The sequence below is a fragment of the Castor canadensis genome, chromosome 17 (assembly GCF_047511655.1).
Source record: "Castor canadensis chromosome 17, mCasCan1.hap1v2, whole genome shotgun sequence".
In the NCBI taxonomy this organism is placed as follows: Eukaryota; Metazoa; Chordata; class Mammalia; order Rodentia; family Castoridae; genus Castor; species Castor canadensis.
Genome location: NC_133402.1, coordinates 9,265,356 through 9,288,849, shown reverse-complemented (window position 1 = coordinate 9,288,849; position 23,494 = coordinate 9,265,356). Strand labels below are relative to the sequence as shown.

General features: G+C 50.7%; 1 protein-coding gene across 1 annotated transcript in view; it reads left to right on the top strand.

Moving 5' to 3' along the window:
• The window catches only part of LOC109688732 (uncharacterized), a 75,338-nt gene extending 70,283 nt beyond the window's left edge, over window positions 1-5,055 (top strand). The window contains 13 exon segments of the mRNA XM_074060259.1: window positions 1-7; window positions 61-314; window positions 316-382; window positions 1,481-1,647; window positions 1,723-1,759; window positions 1,762-1,902; window positions 2,548-2,691; window positions 2,799-2,865; window positions 3,345-3,483; window positions 3,594-3,778; window positions 4,464-4,563; window positions 4,676-4,792; window positions 4,909-5,055. The exon segment at window positions 1-7 is cut by the window's left edge and continues 281 nt beyond it. Of these exon segments, the coding sequence (XP_073916360.1) occupies window positions 1-7; window positions 61-314; window positions 316-382; window positions 1,481-1,647; window positions 1,723-1,759; window positions 1,762-1,902; window positions 2,548-2,691; window positions 2,799-2,865; window positions 3,345-3,483; window positions 3,594-3,778; window positions 4,464-4,563; window positions 4,676-4,792; window positions 4,909-5,055 (1,572 nt within the window).
• The last annotated feature ends 18,439 nt before the right edge of the window (window positions 5,056-23,494 follow it).

The following is a 23,494-nucleotide window of genomic DNA, read 5'->3' as shown; positions in this document are numbered from 1 at the left end:
GTGGCAGGTGCGAATTCAGATGGAGGAGAAGGTCCAAAGCTTTGCTGACTACATGAGCAGGTTCCAGCACCTGTTGGGTGTTCATGCTGGAGAGTAGAGCATGTGTGGAATCCCCTCTGCCTGGCCTGCACAACCCACTCTCCAGGTGTCCACTCCAGACCTTGCCTCGGTTTCCCTGCTACGTGCAGCCGGCGGGCATCCTGCACAGCACAGCAGCCCTCCTCCTGCAGCTGGCCCAGTCAGGGTTGGAGACTGTGCAGATGAGCAGCAGGGCAGTGGCCACCTTGTGGGTCCACAGCCAGGCCCAGCAGGTGCCTGACCTGCTACCTGCCTCTCCACCTAGAAGGGTTGCAGCTGGGACTGGAGCAGCTGCAGAATGAGCGGGCAGACCCCGGGCTGAGCCCCCACAGCTTGGCACCTGGCACGGTTGCAATCAGAGCAGTGGCTTTATTTCCTGGATGACTGCCTGATTCTGTTCAGACCCCATGCCTTATTTCTTATGACCCTACAGCTCCGTTCCCTCTTGTTATCTCCATCCTTGTGGCTCCGAGCTAATTTGCCCTCCCCTGCTGCCTTCTCGCTCTTGGTCCCGCTGCTGAGGTCTCCTGATTTCTCTCAATGCACAGACTTGTCTGGGAGGCTCAATGCTGGAGCAGCCCAGGGCCTCTTTCTGGTTCTGCAGTGAGCGCCTGTATGGACGGGCACTTGGCAAAGGCCTGTTTTGGTCATTAAATAGACACTGCCCCAAGGCTCCCAGTAAGACCGAAAACCTCTGGCCTCCTTAAAATTCAGGGGCCCCCGGGATGCCCTCAGGACCCTGCCCAGCACCAAGGCTGACACCCCTCTGCACCAGCTGCTAAATGGCAACTCACCCCTGCCTGTGGCCCCAGGGTCACCCCGGGGCAGTGACTGCCTAGGCGCACACAGCTGTACTCACAGTGTGACGTGTCATATCAGAAGGATGCAGAGTTGGGTGGGAAAGGGGAAGGTGCCAGGGCAAAGTCCAGCGAGGCCTGGGCACCCCTCAGACCCTGTCCTGGCCCATAGGAGGCACTCGGATCCCCCAGTATCACCTCATGTAAAATGTTCACAGAGGCCACCCAGCCCCCAGGTCTCTATTGGGGCTGGTCACACTGACCGTTTCTGCCAGAGTCCAGTCTCCCAGGAAAGCTGGGGTTCCATATAAGTCACACTTTGTACAGTCGAGGCACAGAGGGTACGTATCTCTTATAAGAATCCACATTCCCAGTGCCAAGCAAGGGCCAACCTGTGGGCAGGCCTTTGAAAGGCTAGAGCTCAGGCCTGTGTGTTGACACCTGTCCGTGCTCTCTAGTGCCTGCTGACCGGCCACTAATCCAGGACCCAGGCCCTAGTTCCAGCAGGCCTGGGGTGTTCTGAGCAGGGATAGTTTTCCGGCCTGGACTGAGGGCAGAGGATTCTGCCTGGGAACCATGAGGTCTCACACGGGCTGTGGTACCTGTCGCATGGCCCCTGGCCACACTGAAGGATACCTACTTGGAGGTGATGCTGCAGCCCCTGGATAAGGTATGGCAGGAGAGGGCTGAGAGGGCCCTGCGGCAGCTGCAGGCCTGGCTACTGAGGCCTGTGGGGATGGCCCTGGGGGCTGTGAAGGGCGCCCTGGGCCTGGTGAAGTGGGGTAAAGGGGTGAGATGGGGCAGCTAGGTGAGGGTGGCCCTGACTGCTGGCCTGCCCCCCCCTCAGCCCCCAGCCACCTGCCAGACGCTGTCTTGGGCTGAAGCCGGTTTTCCCGGGCTCTGAGGCGGCTCTGTGGACCCCTGCTGCCCATGTACAGCTCCTCAGCCAGGGAACAGGACAGGCAGACGTTTCCTTTTCCCACCATATGCCAACGCCTGCCTCGGAGACATCTGCAGGCCCCACTTTGCAGATGGGAAACCAAGGCCTGGGCTTAGTTCCCTGGGTGCTCTTGTGCTGTGGATAGAGCTGTGAGCCAGACAGATGGGACCGTGTGCGGAAGATGATCTTCCTGGTTCTGAGCAGCCTCTCTTGCGGTCGTCCGGGAGAGATGGGAGGTCAAGCAAGCAAGCTGTGCTGACAGAGTGGGTGGAGGTGGGAAAGAGGAGCCAGTGGTGACCCTAGGGTTTTGGTCCTGACAACCAGGACAGAGGGCATGTGTGTGGCACATGCCCTCTGTCCAGAGGGCATTTGCTCCTCCCCCAGCCTTGCATCCTGGCGGTGCTTCTCCCACAGAGCCAGGCCTGTGCCCTCCCCAAGATGCACAACGCATGCTGCTAATGTCACTTTATCTTGAATCCACGATGTCACTGTCCTGCAGCAAAGGGAGGCAGGCCCAGCCAGGCACGGTGACTTGCTGGCATCCCCAGCACCTCCATGTCCCCCACTCCCCCCGCCCCAGGAACTGTTCTGTGGTGGTGATGTTGCCACTCCTGCCAGCAGGGTTTTTTTTTTTTTTTGGTTTGGTGGCACTGGTGTTTGAACTCAAGGCCTCCCACTTGCTAGGCAGGCACTCTACCACTTAAGCCACTCCACCAGCCCTCCTGCCAGCAGGGGAAGAGCCCCTGGACCTGGCCTGGATGACCAGCTATCTTGTGGAGGAGAAGCTACTGAGGCCACTCAGCTTGTTGCACAGGGTCAACATGGTGGCTGAGCACTGCCGGTTCCGATGGTGCCTGCTGGGCAGCCCCTTAGAGCGTAAGTCCTGCCTGGACCCTGGGCCACCTCCTCCCTGGCTACCCTCTGCACTGAGGGGTGTGGTAGCAATAACATCACACGGGGGTGGCCTTTCTCTGTGGCCACAGGGAAGCATGGCCGTGCTGAGTCCCACCTGAGGTCGTTGGAGGACAGAGATCTGATTTTGTCCAGTGAGTAAGGCCTGAGCCCAGGGCCCAGCACAGGGTGAGGGCTCCCAGCCAGCTCCCTTCCCGAGGACTCTGCAGCAGGCACAGCCCTGCTTGTAGCCTGAAGGCCGCTAATTGAGTCCAGACTTGCTGGTCAGGCAAGGCCTATGCCAGCGGCTCTGCTGGGAGCAGACCTGTCTTTGTGAGCCCTTTGGGATTCGTATCCAGCTCACAATTGGTGTGACAGGGCAACGCTGCGAGCCCCCCGGGACTCAGTTTCTTCCTGTGTGGAGGCTGCTGGCTCGTGTGGGTCATGAACACATACACATGTAGTGGGGGCGTGGCAAGGAGTGGGGTCCCCTACAGTTAAGGGGATGCTGGTGTCTGGCCCAGTCTTAAGAGTGCTGTGCCATGGGCAGAGCTGGCCACTCGGCTGCCCTCGGGCCTCTTCTCCACACACCATGCTGTGGTGGCCGGGGTCAGCATGTGGTGACCTTTGGTGGTCAGGTATGGGGACAGCCTCCTGCTGGCCAGGGATATCGCTCACAACACCTTCTCTCTGACGCTGAGCCACGGGGGCTCAGGGCTGACAGCCCTGCAGGTGGAGATGAACCACACCACCCTCCTCCTCTACCCCAGCCTGAAGGTGCGTGTGCGGGCAGGAAGGGACAGAGCTGCCCTGGAACTCTGGGTCTGCATCACGCTGCCAGAGGGGCAGGACTGCCGGACGTCCTGCTCAGCCCATCTGTCCCACAGGCCTACATGCTGTACACTGACTCCCGGCCTGGGCAGAGCTGTCCAGACCTGGATCTTCCTCTTGCTACAACAAGGAGCATGGTCCCCAGGATCGAGCTGAGCAGCAGGAATGGCATCTCTATCTCCTGTGATGGGCACACCGGCCTCTGCAGCCTGACGCTGAGCCTCTGGCAACACGGTGGGTCTGGATTCTGGATCTATGCAGCCCTGCCTGGAAGGGTCACATCATGGCCAGTCTCCCAGGGCTGAGGGTCCCTCTGGGAAGCATCGTCACTGTCCTCACCAGAGCCCAGGCTCCTTGGGGCTAAGAGAACCACAGCACAAGTGACTCGGAGCTGGGGAGAGCCTCCAAGGTCCACTCTCCCAACTTTGGTCACTTCCTTGCTGGGGTGGGAACCACCCGAACGCTGCAACTGCTGGCCTTGTTTCTAGTGTGACATGTATGCCCCTCCCCCCACCCTCATGGCTACTGACCTGCTTCCAGATGACCTGGCAGGGACTCAATGACTGGGTCCTCTCCCAGAGCCAGTGGCTTTGTGTCCAGGACTCTCTGACCCATGCTTGGCCCTCTTCCCTGGGATAGGCTGCTCAGAGTGAGGTCAGCTCTCCCAAGGTCCCCTTCATCTGGCTGGAAAGCTTGCAAGCTGGCCCTGGGAGCCAGAGACAGCAGGAGGGGCCCATATGCTGTCCTCAGAGCTCTTTCTTCTCGCCTTCCCTCTGTTGAGGGCTCTGGGAGTCCAGCGTGGAACCGTGGCATGCTGTCTCTGGTGTGCACATGCTTATCCCCCACACATGCGAGTCCTGACACTGTGGGACTGGGGAGGACCAGGGGCTGTCACGGGTCTGTACCTCCTCCCCACAGGTGTATCTTGCCGGCCTTCTGGGCACCAACAACGAGGCAGGTGACGAGCTGACGCTGCCAGATGGCACCATGGCCAGCAGTCTGGGGTCGCTCATCCTGGCCTGGCAGGTGCCAGGTGAGGGGGTGCGACTTGTCAGGGTGATGCACTGGGGGCGGGGGAGTGTCTACTGAAGAGAAAGTATTGTGGGCAGAAGCCTGAGTTTTGTGGCTGTCCCTCTAGGCGACTGGAGACTCTAGGGCCACAGACAGGCTGCAGAGGCCATGGTCAGGACATAGCCCCATCTGCTAGGCCTTCTTCTAGGACCCTGGCTCTAGCCTGGGGAATCACTTCCGGGTGGCGAGTGCAAGGCCACTCAGCAGATGGACCAGGGAAAAAGGCACCTTGCCCTTACCTCAGGCTGTTCCCAGGGTTACAGTGGGCAGGACAGTGACTGGAGGTGATGCTGGTTCTAGGTGGACCCCACATCATTCCTCAGCCTGTGTGTCTAGGACACCCGTGGCCCCAAGGAGCTTAAGCCTTCCTGTAACCTGTATGCCTGCAGCCCTGTGCCCCTGGACCCTCCTCCACAGTGCAGTAAGCTTGCCCACCAGGCCCTATGACTCCTGTCTGTCCTCTGCCTCCCTTCTCAGAAGAAAAACCAGTTCCCTTAGCTCCTGCCAGGGAAGACCAACCCTCGCTTGAGCTAACAGCCCAAACTAAAGTTAAATTCACAACACTCATTGTTGTGGCAGCAAAAGATAGCCAGCATGGTGACACACAACTGTAATCTCAGTATTCAAGAGGCAGGAGGATTGTGAGTTCAAGGATAGCCTGGGCTACATACATAGTGAGACCCTCTCTCGATAAAAAGTGACAAAGAGTTTCAGAAGCCACCCTGGCTAAACTAAATGGCTAGCAAACCCTATAAAGTCACCTCCTGTGTCCATTCTGACGTCTACTGGCTGCCATGTGGTTACAGCAGCTACAATGCCTGGAAACACCAGGCACACACAACCAGTGCCAGGTCTGATTCGCAAAGTGCCCTGTAAGCCAGTCAGCAGGATGTCCCCAAGACCTTCAGATGTGACAGCTAGTGGCTGCCTGAGATTAGCAGAGACATAAAACAATTTCTAGAGGAAATAAGCACAAAAATTTAAAACAGAAAATAAATGACCTGGAAAGCACCACCCAGGGAGGAAGGAATGAGAGGGCCTGGCATGTTAAGACAAGACCCCTCTGTGTCAGGGGCACAGGGGTCCCACACACAGTGATAAGTCCACACCAAGAGTTGGACAGAATTGCTGAAAAACCTAAGCACAGTTGCCAGTGGTGACCAAAGTGGCCAGAGAGCAAGCAGATGCACGCTGTCCTACTGGTCACAACAGAAGAGGGTGGGACAAACCTTAACCCTCAGAGAAAACAATGGGGTAGATCTTATTCCCAGTCAACAGCTTAAGATGAAAGGAAGGACACTCTCAGCGCTGATGTGAAGATGGCCTCTGTGTCTCTGTGCACTCACTAAGATTCCCTCACATACTGCCCGCTACTGGCAACCGGGACCGGGTGGCCTGCAAAGCCCAAAATACCATCTGGTCATCCAAGGAAAGGAGTCAAGGCAAGAGACATTTGCAAAACAGGAAAGAAAGGAACATAGAGAGGACCCCAAGGACAAGGACAAAAATATACTAGGGAAAGAGCCCAGATCCAGCAGAGAATTCAAAAATTCAAAAACACTGATTCAAAAAAAACAAAGCACCGATTCAGTTCTTTTCCAGGAAATCCAATTTGTCCAAAGAATCTCGTTATTAACTAAACTGAATCTGTAGCTCAAGTATAACCGTAAAAAGCAACACGCCCAGCTTGGTGAAGGGTTGTTAAACACATCGACACACATTTTCTTTAGAAATGCATAATTCGTAAAGGAAAAAATCAATTCAACATCATCTGTACCCCACATCTGGTCCAGGACTCATCTAGAATATACAGAGAGAAGTCTTAAAACGCGACAGTGAAAAAATGAATCCAAATAGAAAGTGAAAGTGGACAAAGTACGTGGGGAGACGCCCTACCCAGGGGGCTGAATGGATGCTTCGTGAAAAAACATTGCACGGTACCATTAGAGTAATGCCAGCTGCCGTAAAGGGCCACCCTGCTGACGGGAGGGTGAAGTGGTTCAGCCTCTCTGGAAGTTTCTTAGCCAGCTAAGTGTATTCCTGGGATGCACCACTTACCCCGAGCCTTCAGCCCAGAGGAAGGGAGGCTGTGTTCACACAGGAACCTGCACACGTAGCCACAGCTCCACTGTCCAGAGAAACGACCAGAATGGCTCCCAGTGGGTGGTGGTCCAACACACTCTGGCCCGTGTACACCATGGACTACTATCAGCAGCAAGAAGGTGCCTCTGGTTCACACAGGTGGCTTCTGGGCAGGTCACATGAAGTCAGTCTATTTTCATAACATTCTCCAAATGCAAGTCCGTGGTTGCCAGGGTCACCGGTGGTTATGTTATACACGCAACCACACACATACATCGCCAATGTCAACTTCTGCCTTCTGATACTATAGAAAATTTAAGCACTGAGGGGGACCCAAACAAAAGGGGCAGAGGACTTTTCTGTTCTATCTCTGCAAATTCTTATATTTCCAAGAAGAGAACTTCTCAGAATACGCCAGGCCTAGAAAGCTTTATAGGCAAGTTCTAACTACCATAAATGTTCCACAATAGCAAAGTGAAACCTTCCTAGCTCATTTTAATCCACTTGAATAGATACATGGTATACCAATGTCAAACCCAGATGTTACTAATACATTCGTAAACAAAATTCAGAAAACAGACAAAACCAACAGCACATCAGAACCACCTGGGCTTAGTCTCTAACCCAAGGATGGTGTTTGGTGTCAACAAGCTGAAGTGGGTGATTCATACAAGGCAATTCAGAGCAGCCCTTCTGGACAAGATACAGGATAGCACAGTGAAGACAGAGTAAGGTCAGCAAGATGGGCGACCAGGAAGCCCCAGGCCCTCGCTGCACTGAACCTACACACAGAAGCACCTTAAGGGCCAAAGCAGCTTTGTAAGAACTCTAGAAACCAGTGAAGGAGTAGCGGCCACGTGAATACTGGCCCAAGAAGGGGGTTTTGCCTGCTCTCACCTGTCCCCTTCCCCAGCTCCTCCCTGGGGTCTATCCCCGCCCCTCCCCCACTCAGTTCTGATGACATAGTTTGCATGTCCAGCTGGAGGTCTCTGCCAGCAGCGGTGGGACTTGTGAGAGAGCTGCAGGTGGCCAGGGTAGGGGGGAAGATAATGGCCAGAGGAATACAAAGCAACATCTGAGCTGTTAAAAAGGTAACACATGAAACATCTAGAAACAGCCATGTGTACTGGGGAACTGGAATGAAGGCACATGCACACAGGAGGGAGGACTCTCAGCCTCCACCCTGTGCTGATAAGGGATCATCACAGAGTATTGCACAGAGGATGTCTGCAAAGACTGGCAGAAGTAGCTGTTTTTTCAAATGTCCAATATCTGTCCAAAGAGTGCAGGCATACAAAGAAACAGGCAGACAAGGCCTATTCCAAAGAGTAGAACACATCTTCAGAACCTGACCCTATAGAAACACAGGCCTGTGACAATTCAAACAATTGTCCTATATGTGCTTAATGAGCTGAAGAAAAACCACAGGTTTCAAAATGAGAACAAAAAAGAACCAAAACAATTTTTGGAGCTGGAAAATACAATAACTGAATTGAAAAACTCAGAGACATTGTAGTCACTTGAATTTACTGAGGCTGACAAGCAAAAGGAAAAAGAGTGAAAGTTAACAGCTCCTAAGGACCTTGTGAGACACCATCAAGCAGACTGATCAATGCACTATGGGAATCAGAGAAGGAGGCAGAGAGCTGATTTGAAGAAAAATGACTGCAAACCTCCCAAAATCCACGTAGGATAAACCGAAAGAGAGCCAGACACATTAAAATTGGTTATCAAGAAGTCAAAGACAGGCTGGGTGGCTGACTCAAGTGGTAGAGCACCTGCCTAGCAAGCATGAGGCCCTGAGTTCAAAACTCACTGCCACCAAAAACAAAAACAAAAACCCACAAGTCAAAGACAGAGAAAGGGGACTTGTCATGTACATTTCTTAGCAGAAACCTTGCAGGACAGAAGGCAATAGGATGGTGTATTTAAAGTGATGAAAGAAAAACTGTCAACTGAAGACATCTGATAAAATTGTCCTTCAGGAACAAGGGACAGGGCTGGGGATGGAGCTCAGTGGCAAAGAGTTTTCTTAGTGTGTGCAAGGCCCTGGCTTCAATTGAGCCCCAGCACTGGGGGGTTAAAAAAAAAAAAGGAAAAATTAAGACATTCCCAGATAAAAATGGAAGGAGTTCATTACATCTAGATCTACCCTATGAGAAATGCTAAAGGGAGTCCTTCAAGTCTAAACAAAGAGGCGTGAGACAGAAATCTGAAACGATTCTCAGCAAAGGTAGATACATGTGCAAGTGTGAAGATCTGCATTGAAACTGTGGTTCATGATTCTGTTCTAATTCTTTCATAGGATTTAAAAGCCAAAAGCATCAAGATCACTGGAAATCCACGTTAACGAGCATACCACATATGGGTATAATTTGTGACACTGAAGAGTTGAGAGGGCAGAGCTGTAGCAGAGTAGAGCATATGTGTGCAATTGAACTGAAAGTTTTTGAGAGGGTGACTTCAACTATGATATATTGTTAAGAACTTTTGTAAATGTCACATTGCACCCCCAGTACAACCATAATTTTAAAATACCTAAAAAAAGTGAGACAGGGTCTCAATTCCTATTGAGCCAGGCCTGGCTCTTACACTGCTATTAGTTTAAAAGAGATTGTTACACATTTAGGATGTTTTCTGGAATTCCCACGGCAAACACAAAGATAGCATCTGTAAAGGAGATGGAAAGAGGATTACAGCGTCTCACTAACTAAACACAGGAGATGAAAGTGCTTCAAAACATCCAGAAAACCATCAACAAAGTGACAAGACTAAGTCCTTCCCTGTCAGGAATCATGTTCAGTATAAATGGCTTAAATTTCCCCAACCAAAAGACATGGATTGGCAGAATGTAGTCACTAAAAGGCTCAGTGGTAGAGAGCTTGCCTAGCAAGTGCAAGTTCAAACCCCAGTACTGGAAATACACACACACAACCACCCTGGATCTACGGGGTGTGGTGTCCACTCCTGTGATCACAGTGCTCGGGAGGCTGAGGCAAGATTACCGTGACCTTGAGGCCAGCCTGGGTTACACAGTGAGACCCAGTGTTGAACAAATAACAAAAAAATAGGACCAAAACATAGGCTGCCCACAGTTACTTTAGATAATGGACCCACACAGAATGAAAGTGAAAGGCTGGAAAAAAGAGCCCCTGTACATAGTAACGAAAAGAGGATAGGATGACTACACTAGTATCAGATAAAACAGACTTCAGGTCAAAAACTGTTTAAGAGGCAAAAAAAGTACATAAAGTCATGACAACAGGGTCAATTCACCAAAAAGATATAGCAGTTATAAATATGTGTGCTCCAAACACTGGCATCCCTAGAGGAGCAGACACAGAATTAAAGGAATAAATGATGTAATGATGGTAAGAGACTTCAATACCTCACTTCCAGGAATGGTCAGAAGGTCAGAAAGGACACAGAAGACTGGAACAACAGTATAGACCGACTGAACCACATAGACATGTCCACGGCACTCCACACTGCACATATGCATTCTGGAAAAGTACACGGGGAGCCTGGGGGATGTAGCTCAAGGGTAGGGCACTTGCCTAGCATGCATGAGGTCCTGGGCTCAATTCCCCAGCACTGCCAAACTCAAAAAAAAAAAAAAAAAAAAAAAAAAGGACCTATGGACGATTCCTTGGGAAAGATTCTAAGAAGCTTGCAAGCAACTGGAATCATAACAGTGGACAGGAAACTGGAAAGTTTCCAATGTGCAAATTAAGTAATGTACTCCAAAAAACAGGTGGGTCAGAGAAATCACCAGGGAGATTAGAAATCTCTCCAGTCAAGTGAAAACACAACATGCTCTAACTTAAAAGATGCAGCAAAAGCAGTGTGTTGAGGGAAATTTATAGCAGTGAAAAGAAGCCATTAACTCAGCAACTAAACCTTCTATTTGAAGTTAGCAGACAAAGAAGAAAAAGACAAAACCCACAGCTAGCAGAAATAAGTGAAGTAGGAGATACAGAAAGATGAGTAACACCAAGATTTGGTTTTTTGAAAAGATCAACAAAATTGATAAACCTTTCACTATGTTGACTCAAATAACTAAGACCAGAAATGAAAATTCCTAGAACACCCAACTTACTGAGACTGAGTCATGAAGAAAGTGAATACCTGCACAGCCTATAACTGCTGAGGAGATGGAACAGTGATCAGAGCCTGATGACAAAGATGGAGCCAGAGGACTTCACTCATGAGTCAGCCCAGTCCTACTCAAACTCCTCCAAACTCATTCCAGGAGGCCATCAGACCCTGGATTTTAATTAAAACATTAAAAGAGTCATACTCACTTGTAGCAGCATTCTTCACAATAGCCAAAATGTGAAAAAGTGTCATCAACAGTGAATAAGTAAACAAAATGCAGTATTCCTACACCATGGAATACTACTCAGCTGTAAAAAGGAAGGGAATTCTAACACATGCCACCCCAAGGATGAACCTGGAGGACATAGGCCAAGTGCACCAAAGGACAAACACTACATGACTCCACGTATTTGAGGTACTCGGAGGATACAAATTCAGAGACAGAAAGTAGAATGGTGGTTGTCAGGCTTGGAGAGGCGGAGAGAGGTGGTTTGGATGTGGAGTTTCAGTTTTGCAAGATGCAGAGTTCTAGAAATTGGTTATGCACCAATTATGAACGGGCTCAATGCTGTGGAACTGTGTGCTTAGAAATGGTGAAGAAGCCAGCACCGGTGGCTCATGCCTGTAATCCTAGCTACTCAGGAGGCAGAGATCAGGAGGATCACGGTTTGAAGCCAGCTTGAAAAAACCCATCACAAAAAAGGGCTGGTGAAGTGGCTCAAGGTGTAGGCCCTGAGTTCAAACCCCAGAACCACATACACACACACAAAAAAGAAAGAAAATGGGAAATATGGGAAATGTTACCACATTTGCTTTTTTTGGCAGTACTGGGGCTTGAACTTAGGACCTCATGCTTGCTAGGCAGGCGCTCTACCATAACATTTTATTTAATTAAAAATCTATTTACCTAGCACCCATTCTGTGCTATTGGCAAGGCTACAACAGTAAGTACTGAGCTTTGAAGACTGCAATTAGGCAAAGCATAGACCCTAAAGGAGATAGGAATCCAAGTGTAAGTGCCAGCCAGTCAGCGGCCACCTCAGGGACACCAGCCTGGCTTTATCAGACAGACTGTAGTTCTGGCAGGGAACTTGGACAGGAACAAAGAGCCACCGTGCAACAGATGTGGATGACAGGAGAGGTGTTTCCTTAGGCCCTCTGGTGCTTGTATTTTATCTCAGCACTTCCTTAAACTGGTAACCCAGGTGTCTGGTGGATACCCTTGACCATCAAACCTGATGTAAAGGCAGCTCCTTTAAAGTCAGGAATGAGACCCTTGTCCCAAGTGGGCTGACAATCCAGCCACACAGCATGGCCAGCAAAAGAAATTAAACAGAGTCTAGGAAGAAGGGACTTACCAGCCACCTGTCAATGGTGACAGTCCTCACAGGGTGCAGAGGTCCACCAGGGTCTGCGACCCCTGAGCTGACGGGCTTCAGTAAGCATGTGAGGTTCAGGGCGAGGGCTGCTCTTTCTGGAAGTGGAGAAAGGTCACTGAGACATCACCAGATGTCTGGCACCATCCAAGTATCCTCTGCTCTGCTGGCCTGGATCGCCCCCCACCTTCAGAACTCGCCCCTGGTGTCACCCCAGTCCCCCTTCTTCCTCCCTTGGGCTCCTTAAGCATCCAGTGCTGAGGTTCCGCTCCCCGTCCGCAAGGCCCAGGCTCAGTCTCCTGACCCCAGTAAGTACTGGGCAGCTGCTGGCCTGGCACCTGTTGCCTGCACAGAGTCCTGCGGGTGCGGGGACCCATGAACCCTGCCTGCCATCTCACAAAGTGGGAAGAGGGTGATAGGTGGAGGGCTGTCCTACCTTTTAATGAGAGCCAGGGCTGCAACAGGGGGCCAGCAGGATCCCAGGAGGCCACGGGGCCTGTCCTCTGCACCCCCAGCCCAGCCTCACTCCTCTTCACAAACAGTGTGAGGGTTGTCCAGGCCAACACCAACTTCAAGCTCCTTCCCTAGTCCCAGCTCCTCGGCAAGGTCAGGAGGAGCAGCAGGAAACGCCAGGAGACTAAAAACCCCACAGCCCGCATACAGCACCGGGGCCAGAGCCGTGGCTTTCCCAGTGCCTCTGGGGACAGTGAACTCCCAGCCAGCCTAGCCTGGGCAATCATGGGGGGCCACCCCCAGAAAGGAACTGCACTCCACTGGCACCCGCCCAGCCCAACAGCTGTTCACACAGCCCAAGCCTCAGACTGGCCGCTGGGATGGTGGCCACGATGCAGGGGGGTCTCTGAGCAGCTTGGCACTGCTGCCCCGGCCCTCCTGGTCAGGAGGGGAGCTGGTGGCCTTGGAGTCCTTCATAGGAAGCGTGGTCGCAGAGCCTCTCTCTCAGGAATGACTACTTTGGAGCACTGTCTGTGGGCAGCTGCTTTTCTGAGGACACACAGTACTGTCTGAGAACTCAGGTTACCTGGACACAGCAGTCTTTCACTCTTGAGTTTTCATCCCTGGATTACCTGGCCTTGTTGCCCATGCCAGGGGAGGCTGGGGGGGGGGGCAGCGTGGTGGAAACTCTGCCCACCAGCAGGGGGCGTGCTTGAGCCTGCTCTACACTGAGCTCTGCTTGGCGGCGCTGGGCATCAGACCCAGGCTCTCACACAGCAGGCAAGTGCTCCAGTGAGCTACACTGAGTCACTGACTGCAGCTGGTGAGGTCCAGCTTCCAGAACCAAAGGCAGAGTGTCCTCCATGAGCAGTCAGACAAAATTGTCCCTGGGCTCCCCACGCAGAAATCCCCCGTGCACAGCAGGTGCTCAGCAGTTCAGAAGCAGGAGCCCGGGAGGAAGAAACTTGTCCTGCACCTCACTGCTCTCCAGAGAGAGGAGGGCCGCTCCCACTGACCCAGTATGCTCTGGTCCTTCTTTTCTTTTCTTTTTTGTGAGACTGGGGTTTGAACTCAGGGCTTCACACTTGCAAAGCAGCACGCCTCCTGTCCATTTTGCTCTGGTTACTTTGGAGACAGGGGTCTCATAAACTATTTGTCCTGGCTGACCTCGAGCCACAGTCCTCCCGATGTCAGTCTCCTAAGTAGCTAGGATTATAGGTGTGAGCTTCCTCTTTTCTGAGCCCTTGTAGGAGCACAGTGAGGAACACATGATCGCATTTAAGGCAGGAAGGAGCAGAGAGGCTCAGGAAACTTTCCAAAGTCATGCAACTGGAAACAGCCAGGTGGACACTGACCTGTGCCTGGTGGCCTCCCAAGGCTGCCCACACTGTCACCTGCCACATCTACCAGTTACCTTCACAAAGACCTAAGGTGACAGCAGCCATGACTGTAGCCTGAATGGATAGCACTTGTTTGACCCCACAAGTCACACACTACAGGGCCAATCAGAAGTGTGCCTACAGCTCTGAGAAGTGCAGGACTGGGCCTGTGGCAGGAGTGCAGCTTTGGAACAAATGGAAGAGAGAGTTGAGGAAGTCGCTGGGGTGCAGGGGCTGAGCCGTCAGTGTGGCCAATGAAAAGGACCAATAAAGCCAAGTGTGGTGGTACACACCTATAGTCCCATGTACTCAGGAGGCTGAGGCCGGAGGATTGCTTGAACCCAGGAGCTGGAGGTGAGCCTGGGCAACATAACCAGACCCTCATTTCCTGATAGGGGGTAATAAATATTCGTGTCTACAGCACATAAAGAGTAAATGCAAATTAAAACCACCAAGTCTCCCTGAGATAATTTGGGAAAGATATGAGCAGGCAATCTGAAAGAGGAGAAATACAAATTAGGGGGACCCTACATCAGGGGGAATTTAACTGTAAAATCAAATGTGACTGGAAGGAGTGATTGTGACTGTACTGTTGCAAATTAGTATTTAAATAGTAATACCTGGAACTGGCGAGGCCAGGCAGAGCTAGTGCAATCTCTGTAAGCGTCCAATCCAGTCAGGGGCCTCACAACATGCCTTGCTGTGACTTAATGAGCCAGCTGCTGGGACTTTATCCACAAGAAGTGATGCAGGGAGGGAAGGGAAATAGAAATGATTCCAAAATTTTGCAAAATAACTGCATTACTTAAAATGATGAAAAATTACAAACAGCCCAATTGGGAAGTAATTTTCTAAAGGCTTAGTCTATTAATTTGATGCATTATCTTGAATTCATTTGACAAAAAGTCCAACCTAAGGCAATGGAAAAAAGACTAAGCTCGCTCCAGGTCCAGCAGAAAACAAGGCTGCATAGAAATCTATGTTCAAAATGGCTGCGTACATGGGCTGGGGAGTGACTCAATGGTAGAGCACCTGCATAGCAAGTGTGAGGCCCTGAGTTCAAATCTAAGTGCTGAAAAAATTTAAAAAATAGCTGGATATAGCCAGGAGTGGTGGATCATGCCTGTAATCCTAGTTACTCAGAGGCTGAGATCTGGAGGATCATGGTTTGAGGCCACCCCAGGCAAATAGTTCCTGAGACCTCATCTCCAAAATAACAGAGTAAAATAAAATGGACTGGAGGTGTGGCTCAAGCAGTAGGGTATCTGCTTTGCAAGTGCAAGGACCTGAGTTCAAATCCCAGCTCCACCAAAAAAAAAAAAAGGATGGATGCATACATAGAACATAGAGAAACACATGAAGGGTAATGACACTATAGGTTATTGCTTCTAAATTCCCTTTATAATTGTTATTGTGCTCTGTAATTCTAAAAACATATGGAGAAAAGAAGGAAAGAGCTACCCAAGTGTCCACCAACAGATGAATGAATAAATGAGTATTATTCAGCCTTGAAAAGGAAGGACATTTTGATGCATGCTCCAACACAGAGGACCTTAAGGACAGTATGTGAGTGAAGAAAGTCAGGCACAAAGGGTGATTACTGCAGGATTCCACTTACAGGCGGCATCTTGGCTACTGAGATTCAGGGACGGAAAGTAGAGTGGTAGCCACCAGGGGCAGCAGAGATGAGTTAATGGGACAGTTTCAGCTAGAGAAGGCGGAAAGGTGGTGAAGGTGACAGAGGCGGTGCTTGTCCTGATATACCTAATACCACTGAGCTGGCGTTTGCAAATGGCCATGATGGTAATTCTGTTATGTGTACTTCCCATAATTGTTAAAAGCCAAGACAGGAAGGAAAGAAGGCACTTGAGAAGTTTTCTGAGGTTGGGATGCCTGGTGTGTGTGTATAGGGACAGAACCCAGGGGATGGGTGAGAAGATGGAGACAAAAGGTGAGGAAGAAGGGGGGGTTGTGGCAGAGCTGGGGAGTTTGGAGGGGGGCTCTCTCCAGATGGGAGGTCTGTCCCCAAGGGGAAAGCACTGGGGTCGTTCCCTGGAAGACACCCCACAGTCCCACTCTCGCTATCTGTGGGGCTGTGAAGTGGAGCCTTGTTATTCCTGAACAGGAAGAAAAACTGCTCACTGATGGCTCCATGCCAGGAAGGAAACCTGCCTGCCAGCTCACATCTTAGGAAGAACGGAGCAGCTGTCACCACCAGCCCCAGCCCTAGACAGGGAAGGAGGGGAAGTAAGGTCACTTACTCTGGCCAGCAAACTTGGAACTTGGGCTCTCAGGGGCATCTGTCTGCCTGGAGGCCTGGATGAGGTAGGCATCCCCTGTTTCTGTAAAATCTTCTTGGAAGGAGGTTTGCCTGTGCTGAAGGCAAAATGGGCCTGATGGTAATTCAAAAGGTGATTTATTTTAGGGGAATGTTTACAGCTAATTAAGGTCCACAGGAGTAAAGACAGACTTTGCAAGAAAACCTAAAAACAGGGAGGGCTGGGTTGTGGCTCAGTGGTGGAGCACTTGCCTTGCATGTGTGATGCCCCAGATTCAATCCCCAGCACCTAAAACACAAAACAAAATGGCCAGGAACTGGTGCCTCACACCTGTAATCCTAGCTACTCAGGAGGATCGATCAGGAGGATCAATGTTCAAAGCCAGCCTGGTTCAAAGCAAATAGTTCATGAGACCCTGTCTAGGAAAAAACTCATAACACACAAAAAAAGGGGTTGGTGGAGAGGCTCAGGTGGTAGAATGCCTGCCTAGCAAGTGTGAGGCCCTGAGTTCAAGCCCCAGTACCATCAGAAAAAAGATAAATTTCCTAGCCATTGACGCAGCTATGGCTCAGCAACTCCACTCCTACACATCCAGCAAGCACACGCTCACACAAAGACTTGAACACAAATGGGGGGCTGGAGTCCCAATACAACCTCCTGGGGTGCCCCCAGTGACCCAGCTTCCTCCCCTAGGCCCTACCTCCTAGTGTCCCCACCAGCTCTGAATAGGGCAGCAGCTGGGGCCACGCCTCCAACACAGGGGCTCTGGATGCAGTAAGGTAACAATCTACAAGAACCTCACCATTCTTTAGAGGAAGACATGACAACCCAGAATCTCGACAATACATCACCCACAAGGTTCAGCACACACCCCAAATTACTCTGTGCGACATGGGAAAGCTGGTCCACAGGTGAGCCAGGTGGTGGAATTAGCAGATAAGAACGTTCAAGTATGCAAAAGATTTTAGAGGCCAAAGGGGACAAATGAATGAAGAAAACGAAAACTCAAAAAAGAACCAGATGGGATGTTTAGAACTGAAAAATGCAAATATCTGAAATGAAAGACCCACTGGGTAGATCTGACAGTAGACTGGACCCAGCACAAGAATGAGTTGGTGAGCTGGGTGCCAGTGACCCGCCTGTAATCCTAGCTACTTGGGAGGCTGAGATTGGGCTAGGGGTAGTGGTCTCTCACTTTGCGGCCTTCTTCTGGAAGGCCTAAATACCTAAGTACCTCATAATCAAATTAATGAAGAGCAAAGAAAAAGAGGAGATCTTACAGGCGTCTTGAGGACAGAAGAGGGAGCACATCACAGGGGTAACAACAATTATGACAGCAGAATTCCCAGCAGAGACAGTGGCAGTCAGAGGAAAGTGGAAGGGTGGGAGGCGTGGCTCAAGTGGTAGAGAGCCTGCCTTGCAAGTGCAGGGCCCTGAGTTCAAACCCAGCACCACCAAAACACAAAAACAACAGCAACAAAAACCCTGAAAGCAAAATAAATCAAATTTCAGGCAAGGAAGACAGAAGTATTGCCACCAGGCCCTCAGGGCAAGAAATACTAAAAGTAGATTTTCGTGCAGAAGACAAATGATCCTAACTGGAAGAATCCACATCTGTGGGGAGGAATGAGGAACCTCCAAAACAGGAAGCATGTGGTAAGCGGGGAAGACTTTGTATGACAATTTAAAGAAAAATAATTCCCGGTAGGGACTGCACCACAGAAGAGGATACTGCACGCGCAGCAGGCAGGAGGAGCGCATGCCATGTGCTGTTGCAAAGCCCTCATTTGTCTGCATAGTACAATATTTTAAATAACTTTATTGACAATTCCTACACCATACAATTCACCCACTGAAACCATACGAACCAACGGCTCTTCGTGTAGTCACAGAACTGTTCACCCATCACCACAATCAATTTTAGGACACTTTCGTTACCCAGAATGAAAGGACCCCCATGCCCCTCGGTCGCCTCCTCTCCCACTCCTTCCGTCCACCTCCCTTGTCCCAGGTGACCAGCGGCTGCTTTCTATCTCAGGTTCTGTCTACTCTGGCACATCGTATGACATATGAGGCCCTTTTTGGGTGACCGGCTCATACGTCTGCCAGCACTTTGCTCCATCCTTGGCCTGTCAGGTGGCTCCCTGTGCACTGGACATCTTCTGTGACAGGTTGGGATGTGAGGTTCGATCCTTTGAACGGCCATGAAAGAGGCTGGACTTGGCTGAAAATACAGGGCTGAAAGACAGAGCCAAAAGCCAACAGAGGATATGAAGAGGATGGTCCAGTCAGTCCGTCACTCCAGAAGAAGGCCGCCAAGTGCGAGACCAAGTCCGTGGCCCTTTTATTTTTCAGATGGGGTCTCATACTTCTTGCCTGCTCTAGGGCTGGGCCATGATCCTATCTACATCTCCTGCGTAGCTGGGATTACAGGCGAACACCACTACAATTGGCTTATTCATTGATACAGGGTTTCATGAACTTTTTGCCCAGCCTGGCCTGGAACCATGATCCTCCCAATCTCTGCCTCCCAAATAACTGGGAGTATAGGTGTAAGTCACAGCATCTGTGAATAGCTACACTTTAAACATAAAAATCTAGATAAAACAAAAACAGCAAGTTAGTAGAAGTTATGTGTGAAGACAGTGGCTCTAAGAAAGCCCAGCCAGGCCAGGCAAGGTGGACTTGCAACACGCTAACTCAGTACTTCTGATGTCACAAAACCAGAGAAAATGGCTTTTTTTCCATTAGGTACACCAAATACTGTACTGTCTTTTTCCTTACTTCTGGCTAATTCTTTTCTTTTTTCCCCCCACATTTGTGTTTACTTAAAAACTGGCGAACAAATCCTGTACAAAAAATATCCCAAATCACTTATCACTTTGAAACAGTAATCTTGAGAGACATTATCGCCCAGGACTTCCTCTTCCTCTGCCACCACCGGCCACGTCCTCTTCCTACAACAACTGGCTAATTATTTCCCAAAACTCAGGCCAGGCTCTGGGACTCTTCCAGTCCTATTAGGTGTCAACGAGTCCCCTTTGCCAAGAAATGGAAACAAGCAAATTCCCATCGGCTAATGAGGGGACACACAAAATGTGGCATATCCACACAATGGAATATTACTCAGCCATAAACAGTCCACAGGATGGAATATTATTCAGCCATAAACAGGAACAAAGTACTGGTACATGCAACAGCTTGGATGGATCTTGAAAACATTATGTTATGCTTAAAGAAAGAAGTCACATATAAAACCCCACACATTCTAAGTTCATGTATGTGACCCAGGCACAGAAAGAAAGTAGATCTGCAGTCACTGAGGCCAGTGATGGTGGGGATGATTTTGGAGACGACTGCTAACGGGTGTGGAGTTTCTTGTAGAAATGATGAAAATGTCCTGTCTTGCAGTCAGTCACACAATGTGATGACCACACAACACTGCAAATACGCTAAAACCTGTGAATTGAACACTTCAAAGTGGTACATCTGCTAGGTGACTAACTGAATTTTCAAAAAGGCTAGTAGAAGGAAGACATTACAAAAGATATTTTGGTTCTGTCATTAAACAAGATCACTCCCTAAAAAGTCTCATCTCAGTTTCCACAGACTTCCTCCTTCCATCCCCACCCACCACCCGGAGACTCTTTTGTCTGCTCCCACCCAGTCAGAGCAGGGGCCTCTTTGATTTTGGAACCTGGTGGGTAAATTAGAAAGGGAATCCCACAGAGACAAAGAGGTGGCCCTGAGCCCTGCTCCTGAGCTCCATGACTCACTTTACCCAGGAACCAGTGGACTTCCTGCAGCCACCTGGGAGAAAGGATGCAAACCACATCACAAACTGCGGCTTCCTGAGCAGCCCGCCCATTTTCTGCAGGTACAAAATGCTGTCGGTGACAGGCTTGCCCTTCCCAGACCACACAAGTTCATTTGGAAATCTAACTTCAAACAGGAAGGCTCTGGCTGCACCAAGGGTTGCCAGGCATGGACAGAGCATTTCTCAGGGTCGCCCCAGGCTGAAGATCAAAGGCAAAGGGAACAAGGAGTAGCTTTATTCACCTTGCTGTGGTTTACCCTTCTGTGCCCATGCTTTAGTAAGGTCACCTGGCAGTGACAGACCTGCTTGTAAATTTCATCAGTTTGGGCCAGGAACCAGTGGCTCACATCTGTTATCCCATCTACTGGGGAGGCTGAGATCAGGAGGATTGAGGTTTGAGGCCAGCCTGGGCAAATAATTCAAGATACCCTATTTAAAAAAATACCCAACATGAAAAAGGGCTGGCGGAGTGGCTCAAGTGGTAGAGTGCCTGTCTAGTAAGCATGAGGCCCTGAGTTCAAACCCCAGTATTGCCCCCCCAAAAAAAAAATGTTCATCCATCAATTTGATCAGTTTTCTCTCATTGAAATAACAAAAGACACTCAATTTAAAAAGTGGGGTTGGAAAATTTTGGCTTAGCAGTGACAGTGTTAATGTGTCATCACCTGGTCTTCTGAGTTTTACTTTGAATACTGCAAGAGATGACCAAGTCAGGCGTCCCAGTTCAGGGACCACCCGTCCTGGAGCGGGGATGCTGTCTGGAGCCCCTCCCTCTCGTCACCATGTCATATGTAGCCCACTCTCGGCCAGACTGCATCCAGCCCCATTCATCCCTCAGCCTGGCCAGGTACCTAGAAAGGATGCAAGGTGGACTGACCCAGGGAGCGCAGTGCCCAAGCCTCTGTGCGTGCCTTGGTTTCCCCCAGGAGGGCCAGATCGGCAGCCTGCAGGGCGTACACGCCTGTGCCATCTGCAGCTGCCGTCCTGAACTTAAGTGTCTGAGCAGTGATCTCCTCCTGTGCAGGGTGCTGGAAATGAAGGGGCTGGCCCTGCTTCCGAGCCACTTCACCATCTCAGGAGGCTAAAGAAATTCAGGGTTTCCCTATAGCAAAGGGTGGGCCGGCCATGGAGCCCCGTCCAAACAGGGAGATTCATCCTGGGTCCCAGGACGATCGTCTCAAAGCTACTGCTTAAGGGAGACTTCAAGAGCCTGACCTGCTCCTCTACTAAAGATTGGTGGCCCATGTGGCTGGTCTTCAGGAGCAGATCTGTGTCATGTGACTGATCAAGCAGGAGCCCTGTTACAGCCTGTGCTACAGGTCAGGACTTAGAGTGGACTGTGGGTCATTAGCAGTGCTGCCAGGGATGAAGAAAGGTGGCACTGCAGGGTGGCTGGCAGGGTCCAGCTGTGTCTCGGTGGCCCTGGTGGTTCAAGCCCACAGCTACCCTGGACTCCCAGCAGCCCCGCTAACAAGACTGCCATTCCCAGCTACCCTCAGGGATCCGAAAGGCCCTGCCTTTCCAGAGAAGCCTCTTTTGGGGTTTCAGGAGGAAGTAGAGCAAGTGAGCGGAAACCACAAACCCATAGAACTCCAATAGTGGGGTCACCTCTTAGTGGGGGTGGGGAAGGCTCCATGCATATTTTATCCTGAAATGGGGGAGGGGTGCTGCTGCCCCCACCCCCACCCCCACCATAATCAACACCCCAGCGAGCCAAAGCCCAGCAGAGCCAGGCCATGGGTCTTAGGCTGGCAGGTCTGCTGCATGGTTGGGGGCATGCTGGGGCCCAGACACCCTTCTCTTAAGGACACTGGCGGGGTGGTGCGGGGCCCAGCAAGATGGTCTGTCCCTGAAATATTTTCTTGCAGAGAACCCTAAAGAGGGAAAGAGGGCAGGAGTCTGAAAATAATGTGAAACAGTGGAAGGTTCCAGCTCTGAGCTTAGACAAAAAGCTAGAGACTCCTGCGCTCTGAGCCTCCAACCCTGGCTGCTTCGTTTTCCTGTCTAGGCCTCTGAAACCTTTCGTTTCCAAGCCTAAATTGCAAGATCTGAGATCCCGACACCTATAGGGGTCCCCTAGCAGGAAGGCTGGTGTCAGGGTCCCCCAATTGAGCTGGCAGCATCCAAAAGACCCCCAGATGCAGACGTGAGCTCTTTGCCCCTTTTATCACTGGAGTGGGCACCCTGGGAGTTGAGTATGCCCTAGGCCTTCTGGGAACACTTAAGGCCCCAGCCACCGCAAAAAAAAGATTAGATCAGCCAGGAAGAGACATGTTTTTCCAATTAATCTAAACCACCCATGCTGGAACTTTCAAAACACTGGCTAGTGACTTTCCCATTACCCAAGATCCTCGTTCTTTCTCCATAAATAATTAAATAATTTCACAAGGTTTTCCAGCGATCTGGGGAGTAGAGGACCAGAACCACGGGATAACAGAATGCTCTTGGAGAAAGGTCTCATCCTCCACAAGCAGGCGACCAGGGAGGAGTTGGAAGTGAATGTCTACCTGCCCAGCACGCCCGACTCAGCTGGTTAAGACCCATCAACATGCGCAATGTCTGTGCTTGAACTGGACATGCGCTCACTGCATGCATGCATTTTTAAAGAGGCCTTTCCCACTGACATTTCTTTCTCTCACCAGGTCTGGGCCAGCCTGCCAAACTGGAGAGGCCAGGATCTCAGGGCCAGCAAATTCACTCTCCTCAAAGCACCATGCCACCAGCCCTAAAGAGCAGAGACTATGGAAATGCAGGGAAAACACCATTCTCACACCTACAGAGACAAAGCAGGACAGCCCAGGGAGCAGGTGACTAATAACAGCAGGAATAAATGTCACAGCCAGTGCATCAATACACAGCATGGATGGAACAAAAGTCCCACTTTGCAGATGAGAAAACAGAGGCACAGAGGCGTATGGCCCAAGTCCTATGTGGCGTATAGTGCAGCCTGGATGTGAGGCCCTGTTGTCTGGCTGGGAAACCCTGCAGCACATCACCTGGCAGGTCTGTGTGCTGGGCAGAATTCTACGACACCCTCTGCATAAATGTTCCCACCCCTGGTGGGTCCTCCTCCTCCCTGGTGTTTAGTCAGACACCGGTGCTTCCGTCAAGGGATTTTGCAGGTGGGTGATTGAATTCCAAATCACTTGGCCTTGAGAGAGGGGCCTGGCCTGATCACATGAATGCTTTAAATCTGGGCCTAGAGGGCAGACAGGAAATCAGAGCTCAGAATAAGACTGTACGCATATTCTTGCTCCTCTAGGAGCTCCCCACCCACAAGGAAACAGCCCTCAGTCCTACAGCCTCCAGGACTTCAGTCCTGCCAATGGTGCAGTGAGCTGGAAGCAGACTCTCCCAGATCGGGAAAGAGTGTGGTCAGCAACACCTCCATTTTAGCCAGGG